Here is a 12,295-nt window from a genome sequence, read left to right on the forward strand (position 1 = left end):
ATTGTAAAAGTTACTAATTGAAGCTCTAATTGATCCAAATGACCTTATTACCACCATTAAGTCAAATCAACAATTATTTATTTAGTGCTTGTTATTTTCCCGGCAACATGCTAAAGACTGAAATTTGAATACATTGAAAGGCAAAATTCTATTAAAAATACAGAGGTATAGAAATACATGGTGACCCAAAATTCTTCATACAGTTTTAAGTTATTAATAGTTTAAAGTATTAAGCTAGTGTTAATCTATTAATAGCTTAAAGTATTGAGCTAGTATTAAGTTATGAATAGCTTAGCATCACACAAAGACTTTGGGGACACCTTGTATATGTTGATTTTCTCCAGTGAACAAATTAATTTTGTTTGGTGAATCTGTGCTTACCTTATGCCAAGTGACAGATTTTAATAAAATCAGGATGATGATATTTATAAATGGCTTTTAACAAAGATGTTTTTTCTACTGACTAATAATAATAAGAGGAAGGGAAGGGAAGAGAATATGTACTTATATAGTGCCTGTTACATACCAAGAAGTTTGCTGAGCTTTTACAAATATTATTTCATTTAATCCTCACAATAACCCTGTGAGGGAGGTGCTATTATTGCTCCTATTTTATAATTATTGTCAAAACTTAGGGAAATAAAGACTAAGTGACTCACCTAGGGTCATGTTGTTTAGCTATTGCAGTCATATCTGACTCTTTGTAACAAAGATACTGCAGTGATTTGTCATTATTTTCTTTAGCTCATTTTGAAGATGAAAAACTGAGGCAATAGGTTTTCCTAGGGTTCCATAGCTAGTAAGTGAAGATGGATTTGAACTCAGAAAAATGAGTCTTTCTGATTCTATATACTGCACCATTGTATGGAGCCCACCATTTGGGGACTGAAATTTTTGGGCCAGTTTTTGGAAAGTCTGGGCTCAAATGCCTTTAATTATTTCAAATTATATGTAAATGATAAGAAAGGGAAATAGTCCTTAGTCCACCCTTCTGTTTTTTATCAAGGGATATATATTTTGATTACATGGAATTTTTTTAATGTCTTGAAAAAGACCAACTGTCACATTCAAGTTTTGGTGAAAATGAAAATGTTTTTACTCTGAGAATGTGAACTGTTTTGTATTCCTGAGAAAACAATTTGTTGAGGGAGTGGGGACAGGGGGATTTTAGAGTCAATTTTGTTGGCTTTTAGGGAAAATAATCATATGAATGACTCAAAACAGTTTGGTGGCATTTAAAAAAAGTTCAGCCCAATCAGAAGATTCATCTTCCTGAATTCAAATCTAGCCTCAGACACTGTCTGGCTCTATGACCCTGGGCAAGTCACTTAGCCTGTTTGCCTCAGTTCCTCATCTGTAAAATGAATTGGAGAAGTAAATGGCACATCACTCCAGTGTCTTTGCCAAGAAAACCCCAAATGGGGTCATGAAGTGTCAAATATGGACTATGATTATGACTATATGGAACAATCACAAATGAATGAATAATAAAATGAAAGATCACACATTTTCCAAAGATAGATTGTTATAGGCTAAAGGTTGACTTTGTCTTAATAAGGGGAAAAAGGAAAATGAGAAAAACCTATGAAATTATACAAAACTGTCTTACCACTGGCCTGTGGACATCCCAGAAGGCTCTTTCTTGACTATCTAAAATTTTTCTTTCTGTTTTATCTTTTTTCCGATCAATCCTAAAAATAGAAATAGAAAAGTGAAATAATTTTAATTTGTCTTCTTTTTTTCTTATTTTATGTCCACTCCATTTATGATCATTTCTAAGGAACTAGCGCATCTATTGCAAATAGAACAAATACATTTACTGTATTCATTGTAAAATCATGAGATCTATGTGTAAAATGTTGATGCCTTCCCTCTTTTTCTCTACTCCACAATGAAATTAACAAAAGAGACTGTGTTTGAGGGCCAATTTACAAAGAACTCTACAATGGGAAGATATTCATTTGAAGCTGAGGAAAATTTGGCTGAGGGTTGGTTGGAATGTAAATTAAAACATACACTCCTTGACAGCAGGGATTGTTTTAGTAGGTACTTAATAATTGCTTGCTGAATTGGTACGGCATATAGTATGTAAAATTAAAATATAGGCCAGCTCATTTTCTATCCTTAAATTTATGAGGTTGCTTTAAAATCCAACTTACTATAATTTTAAAACTTCAATTTAGGCTGACTCCCCTCCCACTCCACCTTTCCCCCAAAGCAGAGGAAGGACCTAATGCTGGACAGCATCTAAAAATCAAATATCACCCCCATTTTGATCTTCCTGGCCCCAGCTGGTAGATGAACAAATTGTGAAAGGTAAATTACAGGTGACAAAAGAAATACTTTATTTTCTAATCAGTAGCCCAGATGAGAAGCTTTTATTAAAACAAGAAAAAAAGTGTATTGCTTCATATTCCTTCTGTAAGTAAGAAGTAACTCAGATTAATTGCCATGTACCAGGGAACTTCTAGCTTTCAAATCTCATGGGAGCACTTTAGTTTACTGGACTGAAATAAACCTATAATCACCCTGTGATTTTCATGATAATTACCATGTACTTAAATGGTCCACAATTATAAAGTAATCACAGAGTTAATCAAAAAAGTTAATCGAGAAATACCATATGTGTATCAAGTGACAATTCCCCCTCCTTTTGTAATATGTGAGACTCTTCTGTTCTGAAAGTACAAATTAACTTTTCTCTTTGTTTTCCAGAATCTTTTGGATGCAAAGAGATTATAAACCTTGTTATTCCTGTTCCAATGTCTGCCCCACCCACTATCATCAGCCTCTTCATGGACCACAGCTCTTTCTGTAGCAGTAACCAACTCTCAAGTGATATACAACACTGTGAAGAGGGCACCTAGCTTGCTAAGGTTACTGAGAGAGAATGATGAGATCTTGGGTGAGAGGCAGAGCATAATGAATTGTGAGGAGGAAAAAGAATGCAGGAGAAGGGTCAGATGGATAACCTGTCAACAAAACCCATAATATAGAAGTTAACACAATGGCACCCGAAGAATCATCAATTTGAACAAAGTCACTACCATTTTTCTCTTTTACTGTACCACAGGGGGCCGTAGGGGTTGGCAACAAGAGAGGATGTCATGAGTGAGACTGGTCGTAGTGAAGGCAGGGCTTTTCAGCCTCATTCCACAGTATACCTGTCAATGTCTACGTCTGTCAGTATAAATCTACAAAGGAAGTAGCAGGGAAAGGAAGGGGGGACATAGGGTATCTTATAAGCATTCATAGTAAGGAGGGGTAAAAATGCTAGCAGTGAGAATGGGAAGGATGGGAAGATAAACCTTTAGAAAGATGGCATTTGACCATGCTAATCTAGGGAATTAGGGGAAAGAGAGTAACAGTGACTGGGAGAAAATTAGAATAATATAGATCAACTCTTTTACCAAAGTGAATATTGAATGAGCTCCAATTTAGAAAGATTAAATGACTAGAGAGAAAGGGGATACAAAGCAATGAATGGTTCATAACAATGATCCATGCAGAGATGCCCCTAGATCTTAAACTGGAAGACAAGGAAGGCTTTGAGTAATACAGGTTGGATTACTTCTTGGAGTATGGGTGCTTAATAACAGACTTATGGGATGCTTGTCAAGAGATCCAAGATTTTTTCCCCTGTGTGAGCTATAAGTAGCACATCCCAGGTCCTCAAGGGTGACTCCACCTTTCCAACCTCCTACCCCTGCAAAGAATTTCTTATATCTACAGTGTCTGCCAAGCCTGAAAGTACTGGAAGGGAAGCATCTAACGCTGGTATTTGGTCTAACCTGTAGCAAACATAAAGGCTTTTTGTGTGTGTGTGTGTGGTGGTGGGGATATGCATTGTTGAAATAAAAAAAATCTCCAGATGTTGAAATGCATTTTGAGTCAGCACATAAAGTGGCTTGGAAATTATTTCGGGAACTATAGATTGTCAAGTCAGAGTCATAGATTAATAAAGGGGGGGAGGAAGGATTTTCCTACAAGGATTCTAGAATACCCACTTCATAACTTTCCTAGTGTGAAATTAACCAAGAAGAAGACACATATCAAATTATAAGAAAAAACACCATCTGGGCTGAGAATTCAGTGATTTCTAGGCAAATCCTGGCCTTTACTTCCACAAAGCTGTTTTTATTAGAAAATAGGGAAGAGAACCAGAAATCCCAACTCTGGTTGCTGATTCCCTTGAACACATGCAATGAAGACACACATTTGGAATGACACCCCTTCTTTTCTTGGAAGGGTCTCTGTTCCATTCACATACTTCACTTGGGCTTCTGCTTGCATAAAGATGAATTCCCACTTCCTTGCAAAGGCCCTCTGGAGTCTTGCGAGGTTTTCCTGATAAAAAATGAAAATCAATGAGGGCATTAATCATAATAAGTATTGGACCATGGCTACCACGCTCATTACATGCGCGCTCATCCATATTGGTTAGACAGAACAAAATAACGGTACCCCATTTTAAATTCACTAGACTGGAACTTGATTTAGCTTTGTACCATATCCTGCTACACAGGAATGCACTTCTAATCATCGTCAGCGCGCCAACTAAAGAATTATCTGTCTGAAGTTTGGAGGGAACCAATGGAATCCTTTTTCCTATAGGTCTCATCTATGAATGTGACACTCATTGCTTTGGCTGTGTATCCAATGTAAATTAGGATCTAAAGGTATGCTTGAGCTTTCCATTTGGGCTCTGTGGATTTGAGGATAACTGGCACCTGCTGGACATTTCTGTAAAGATAAACTAAGGAGAATGAGGATGGTTTGTCTGACTTTATCTCCTATTCTTAAACTATTTTTAAAACTAGGTCACTTTATTAGAGGAGGAGACCGAGTTGGTTTTTTAGAATCTGACCAATGCAGAGATGGAGTTTCTAGCATTATAGATTTAGTGCTGGAAGGGGCTTTAGAGGTCATTAATTCTAACTTGTCTCATAGTCTTCACCATGCATAAAGCAGTTATGTTAGGGTGAGAGGGGGGCAGGGAAGGAAAGGAAGAGAGTTTTATTTTCTAATTGAAAAGTGCAAAAAAAAAGGCAGAGAGAAAAAGAAAAATATTTCATTAAGGATCTCTTCCAAACAAAAAAAAGAGTAGCATTCTTTTTAATTCTTTAATTCAGTAGGATTACACATAGTATGCAGTAGATAGGATAGTAAGTTGACAGGCAAGCTAATCACCTGCCTAATTCTGATTGAATGCAAGCCCAGAGTTCACATTCTGCTATGTATTTTCATAGAGTTGGTGCCAACACCTAATTGATTGCTTTTATTACAAGGTTATTAATATAAAAGGAGATTAAACTGAGAAGTACCATACAGGCAGCTAACATTGTGTCTGTATGTACAAATAGGCACAGAAACAAAAATGACCCTTAGAATTTTTTCTTTTCTTTTGAGAATTCTTTGAGCTTTTTGTAGTATTTAAATTTCACTAGAAATTGGTGCCTGATCTACTCTGAACATTCTTTTACAAGGAAAATGGAAGATATAAGAGATACAAACTGGATCAAAACATTTTAAAGCCTAAATCTTTCCCCTAAGATTAAGGAAGTTACATAAACAAAAATTAATAATATAAGCAGTTCAAAAACCTGTATGTCCAGTCCAGAAATAAAAAAAGATTATCTCGATTGAGGGTGAAATGTCTAGTTACAAGGAACTCAAAGATACCTAGTCTGCCAGCCTGTGCCCAAAGTGCGTTGGACTCCCAGAATATGTGAAAAGATAGAAATTCGTAATTATCAAAAGTTTACTATGTGCCAGACATATCTAAGTACTTTACAAATATTATTATTTTTAATCCTCACAACAAACCTGAGGAATAGGTATTATTATTATTATGCCCAATTCATAGTTGAGGAAACTGAGGTAGATAGAAATTAAGTAATTTGTCCACAATTAGAAAGTGTTTGAGGCTGAATTTGAACACAGGTCTTGTTGATTTTCAACCCAGTCCTCTATATACCTTGCCACGGCTGTCTATAATGAAAATTTTGTAGTTTGATTAGAAAGTTCATTATAAGAAGCTGCATGATATTAGTGGAAAGAATGATGGATTTGGATTCAAGAAAATCTGAGTTCATAGCTTGCCTTTGATCCCTATAAATCAAGTGACCAGGAGGAGGTCAGTTACTTTCTCTGAGCCTCAGTTTCTTTGCCTATAAAATGGGGATAACTACCTGTAGTACATTGTACCTCATGAGATTGTTGTGATATTCAGATGAGAACACATATATCAAGTACTTTGTAAAATTTAAAGCCCTATGTAAATATTACTTATATTATTATTACCTATTTAACCCTGTTGTCAGAATCAAAAGATTCCATATGGTAGGTGAAAATTGTTATTATTATGAATTTATTATTATCATGAAATTATGGGCCATTCAGAAGACTCTAAGGGGTATCTCTCCTGGCATTTCCACTAGGTTTTATCTGAGAAGACACCTCTGATAGGTTTCCAGTGACCAGGGCTGCCTTTAAAACAACTGGGAACTGAAAGGCAGAGAGGTAGTAGTTTCCTTTTGGAGCTATCCCAAGTGGGAAGAAACTGCCCCTCTTTTGTTGGACCCAATCAAATGTGCCTTGAATCTTGGATTTACTAGTCCACAAATGATACGATTGTCACTTCCCTGTTCACATTGAAAAATTTCTGAAATATTAGTGACTAAAATTTAGTCCCATGTTAGTTTTTTGGTATTTTTATCCTTAGTTTCTGGGGACAGTGCCTGGTACATACTAGATGCTTAATAAATACTTGTTGTTATGACAACAGTTTCAAGGGATAGTGATCTAATCTTGTTTCTGCACAGACTTCCTTGCTGTTCTTTCAACAAGACATTCCATTTCTTGAGTCTGGGCATTTTCACTGGCTGTCCTTCATGTCTGGAATGCTCTTCTTCCTCATCTCTGCCTTCTAGCTTTCTTTAAAACTCAGTTAAACCCTATCTCCTATATAAATCTTTCCTGATCCCATTTAATTCTTGTGTTGTTACTGCTTTTGGTCATTTTTTGTCATGTCTGATTCTTCATGACCCTATTTGTGGGGCTTTTGGTGCAAAGATCCTGGAGTAGTTTGCCATTTCCTCCTCCAGCTCATCTTAGAGATGAAGAAATTGAGGCAAGCAGAGTTAAATGACTCCAGGGTCACAGAGCTAATAAATGTCTGAGGCTAGATTTAAACTTAGGTCCTCCTGACTTTAGGCCTGGTGCTCTATCCATTATGCCATCTTACTTGCTCTCCAATGCCTTCCTTCTATTAAAACACTTCCTAAATATCTAATTTATTTTGTATATAGCTTGTTTGTACCTATTTATTTGCATGTTGTCTCTCCCCACTAGCTCATGAACTCTTTGAGCCTAGGGAAAGTATTTTTTCTTTTCTTTTTTCTTTATTTTAATCCTCAGTAATAGGCACAGTGCCTGGCACATAACAATAGGTGCTTAATAAATGCTTATTGAGTGACTAATTGATTGAGACAGTCTTATCTTGAATAGTGAGTCTTAGTGTGGATAGAGCAGAGCATGAGTATAGCTGACTGGCTCTTGTGCCCAATAGGCTGCAGTGGGCCAGGAGTTAATTGTAGAACCTGTCAAGAGCAGGAAGGAGAGGAGAATTTGGTTGGTGGGTGGATTTAAAGGTAGAAATAATGTTTGATTATACAAGAGAAAATTATTCCTGGCCCTCTGAGTCCTGCCTCCCTTCTCTCAGCTGCCAGCCCTTTAGCCATTTTTACTGTTCATTAGTACCTCCACAGGAGGGTGGATAGGGAATAGAGGAGGAGGAGAAAGTAGACTTAAAATCAGCCTTATTAAGACAGGTTTGGTGGATGAGGTGGAAATCATTGTTTACAGCTACATTTTTGATTTTCTTTGCTGATTTTCTTTTTTAAATTCTCTAAATTTCTTTTTCCTCCTCTATGAAATGGGGGAAACCCTACTTGGAACAGAATTTCTGGTATGATCCAAGAAGACTGGTAATTCTCTTGAAATAATAGACCCTCTGCTCCATGGTGTAACATGTGGCTTCAAGGCTGTTAGGGAGGCGGTGTGGGGGATCAAATTCTTGGAAGGAATTATGGAGAGAAAGTATGAAGCTGAGATCTGGAGTGGAAAGAGGGGCATTGGGAAAGATGTCACATGAATCACACAGATCCTATGGGCTAAATCTAACCTAAGAGTCACCCTCTGATATTAAGAATTGTTGAATGTGTGGGGACACAATTTTATTCTCAGAGTCTTAAAAACTGTCAGAGTGAGACCATTCAGAGCTGAGAACAAAGAGGGCACAGTGAGTTTTCTTCCCTTCCCCATTGTGTCTGCAAAGGCTGAGGGCTGAAAAGGAGGAAATGAAAGTTCAAACCCAAAAAGATGCAAAGATATCTTTTAACCCTCCTCCTCCCACCCCTGTCCAAGGAGGTAGTTATACTTACAGCTTCATAATCTGCCAATTCCAACCTTGCTTTATTCTGCATTGTCCTCTTACATAGATAAATGGCTAGGAGAAGAAGAGAAATAACATTGCACCAAAACCATGAATGTGGTATTAGGCAAGGTGGGTGGTAAAAGACCAGGACACAGGTTCATGCATTTCAAGCTGATGACCTAGAAGGTCATCTGGCTCAAACTCTTCATTTAGCAGATGAGGAAACTGAGGTCCAGGATAATTATTTAGGTAAAATGATTTTCCCTAAGTAGTATCTGAGTCAATATTGGGACCAAGATATTAGTCAATATTTAAATATATTCTAAAGGTCAGGCTTTTAATTCTCATCTCTTCTATTTACTAGTTCTATAGATTTGAATAGACTTATTAACTAACCTGAGGCTCAGTTTTCTCATTTGCAAATTGGGATTAATACTTGCACTGCTAACTTCATAGGGCTATCTTGAGAATCAAATGAAATAATGTACTAGTAAAGTGTTATAATAATTACTATTAGCAAAAGAAGCAATAGTGCAGTAATTGACCAATCATATATTTGTTGGGCACCTATGTGCCCACTACCATGCTAGAAACTGTGAGAAATCTAAGAAAAGTAGAAGTCATGAATAGCCTCCACTATCATGTGAGGATTTAGTCGGCAAGAATAGAAATATGAGTCACTTGTTGATTTCAGGATATGGCATGACACTTCCATTCCTTGCCCTGAAACATATATATTTTGGGCACAATGTTCTCCTGGTCGTAGAATGCACACAACAGGAAAATAATGAATGAATGAAGGCATCTTGGAAGCAGAAATGGAATAGGCTTCAAGTTACTCCCTCACTTCCTCTATTAGTTTTCCTTATTTTGTTTGTTTGTTTTTGTTGTTGTTGTTTTTGCTGAGGCAATTGGGGTTAAGTGACTTGCCCAGGGTCACACAGCTGGGAAGTGTTAAGTGTCTGAGACCACATTTGAACTCAGGTTCTCCTGACTTCAGGGCTGGTGCTCTACCTACTGCGCCACTTAGCTACCCCTCCTCTATTAGTTTCAATGACTTCTTCAAGACTCAACTCAAATTTCATCTACTCCTTGTGGCTTTTCCTGGTCTCCTCATGCCAAAGTGCTAATCCTTTCCCCTCATAGAATGTCTTGCATTTACTTTGTATATATGTTGAATCTACTTGGTTATTTTCCTATTGCCTCCCTCACATTCTAATGAGCTTCTTGAAGGCAAGCATTATATTTTTGCCTTTCTTTATATCCTTGCTCTTAACACATGCTTGGCACATAGTACATATTTAAATAGATGCTTTTTGACTTGACTCCTGGATAGCTAGTGAGACAGAGCATAAGATTGGCAGGTATATGGAAGTGGAACACTTTGCATATTGCAAAAACCATCATAGCTGATCCAGTCTCAGGGCAGCTAAAAGTTAGGGATGAAGAGCAATCTGGAATTATGGCCATAGAGTTATAAAACCCTTTATTTGATCCAGCAATATAACTTTTAGGTCTGTTTTCCAAGGTGATCAGAGACAAAAGGAAAAGAACCTATATATATATATTTTAAACATAATTATAACTGCTGCCTTTGTGGTGGCAGACAATTGGAAACTGAAAATATGCCCATCATCTGGGGAATGTCTAAACAAGTTGTGGTACATAATTATGATACAATACTACTGTTCTGTAAGAAATGATGAGCAGGTTGATTTTTTTTTAAATGGAAAGACATGCATGAAATAATGAAGAATGAAATTAGCAGAACAAAGAGAAGGTTATATATAGTAATAGCAATATTGGTTGAAGAAAAACTGTAACTACTTATTTTGAATATTATAAATACTCACATTAACTACAAAGAATCTTCAAAGGAAAATGCTACCTACCTCCAGAGAAAGAATTGATAAGCAGAATTATGCATAGTATGGTTTTACACATACATACACACATGTATGGATGTGTATATGTATATTAAATGGTGGCCTTATCTAGTGTAGGATGGGGTGAAAGGTAAGGAAACAGTTCAGAATTTAAAACAGAATAAAAAAATTCATTTAATTTAATTTTAAAAAAAGGTATAGAGCTGGGCTTACCACTAAGCTCCAAGAGCAGAAAAAGGCAAGAAAATATGTATGTTCATTATTCCTTCTTGTGTTACTGCTTTGTTGTTTGGAAAACTCAGGATGTGTGTGTGTGTGTGTGTGTGTGTGTGTGTGTGTGTGTGTGTGGGAGAGTCCAATAGTTTTTAAGTGTCAAACACAAATAGAAACAGATACCTGCAGGCTACATATTGACTTAGAAAACCACAAATTAACATTATCTATGTTATATTGTATTTTTATTCATTTTGTTAAACATTTCCCAGTTACATTTTAGTTGGATTCAGGCTTCATTAGGAAGGTTTGTGCAAAACTTCAGTTTGACCTCTGTGGCTTATATCCCCTCTTCAGACTATGAGGAGATATGTTCAGGGAGTTTAGCCAATAACTCATAAGATGTGGTCAAGTGAGATTCTCTAGTTACAAATAAATGCCAATTTATTTCTATATAGGGACAATGCTTCTCATTTTGCTATCAGGAAGACATTTTTATTCTTCTTCTAGTAGTGGTGATATATTGTATATATCATCCATTTTTACTCCATATCTCTTGTGACTAAAGTCACAGATGAGGAAGACTGCTGATTAGAGTAAGGCAAGAAATCTGTATTTGCAGAATTTTTTTTTACTGTGTAAACCTATGAGACCCAGAGAAGTTGAAGCAAGGTGACACAGGAGGTAACTGACAGAGCTAGGTATATGAATCCTCTTTGTACATATATGGTGACCTTTTCAAAGTATAAATTCTCCTTCCATTAGTAGATATATTTTATTATATATAATGATATATTATATATTTGAATACAAATACATATGTAATAAATGCAATATATTGGTTGTTATATTTTATATACAAGTAAACAAATTTTGGCTAACTTGAGTGGAAAGATAATTAAAACAAAATGGGTATTCACTTAGGATATAGGACTTGAGGTAAGTTTGGAATGAAGGTAGGAATTCTAAGAGGTAAGAAGTCAGAAAAAAAGAACATTTCAGGAATGGGGTGGAGCATGGAAAGAAAGGTATGGAAATGGGAGCTGTATTTCACATACTAATAGCAGCAAGCAAGCCATTTTCATCATTCTAATCTGTAATGATTTCTCTTTTTCCTGAATCCACTTATAATCTGTACCAAGCCAATTAGTATTTAGGTAAATGATGTTTTGAATTATTCACTAATTGTTTCTGGCATACATTTCTTGTCTTCCCAATATGATGTTAAGCTTTTTAGGAATAGATGCCATATCTTTGACTTCTGAATTCCCTATACTGATTTGCACCTATCATAATTTGAGAACTAGAAAAAAAAACTTTAGCCATTTAGTTCATTTCTCTTCATATTCTCTACAGAATAGATACTCAAAAATACTTATTGATTGAATGATTACTACTTCTTTGGAAATTAAATAAGTACTTTAGTATTTTAATTTACTTTAATTTAAAACTACTATAAATTACTATATTAATGATTTTATCTGTGAAATGGGAATGAAATTGTTGAGGCAAGATAATTCAAAGTAATAACTCAATCTCAAAAAGAGCCACATAACAGTGTTCTATCAATGAAAGTAGAACACATTTAAACTATGAATTTCAGAAATGGTCTTGAAAGAGGAAAAACATATGATATACACACACACACATATAAAAAACGTTTACATATACATATATACAAACATAAACACTAGGAATGTCTATTCCGTTTGTAAGAGAATAAAAACTTGACTTTGAACCTGTTATCCACTGTCTGAGG

At 35.9% G+C, this 12,295-nt stretch overlaps 1 protein-coding gene across 3 annotated transcripts in view; it reads right to left on the reverse strand.

The window, feature by feature from the left end:
* The window catches only part of RGS6 (regulator of G protein signaling 6), a 643,116-nt gene that overhangs the window by 119,784 nt on the left and 511,037 nt on the right, over window positions 1-12,295 (reverse strand). For all 3 annotated transcript variants that reach the window (XM_051977664.1, XM_051977666.1, XM_051977665.1), the window contains exons 7-9: window positions 8,445-8,509; window positions 4,271-4,347; window positions 1,610-1,691 (exon numbers count right to left, since the gene is read on the reverse strand). In XM_051977664.1, coding sequence (XP_051833624.1) covers window positions 1,610-1,691; window positions 4,271-4,347; window positions 8,445-8,509 — 224 coding nt within the window. The remainder of the gene's footprint in view (window positions 1-1,609; window positions 1,692-4,270; window positions 4,348-8,444; window positions 8,510-12,295) is intronic.

The sequence above is a fragment of the Antechinus flavipes genome, chromosome 2 (genome assembly GCF_016432865.1).
Source record: "Antechinus flavipes isolate AdamAnt ecotype Samford, QLD, Australia chromosome 2, AdamAnt_v2, whole genome shotgun sequence".
Lineage (NCBI taxonomy): Eukaryota > Metazoa > Chordata > Mammalia > Dasyuromorphia > Dasyuridae > Antechinus > Antechinus flavipes.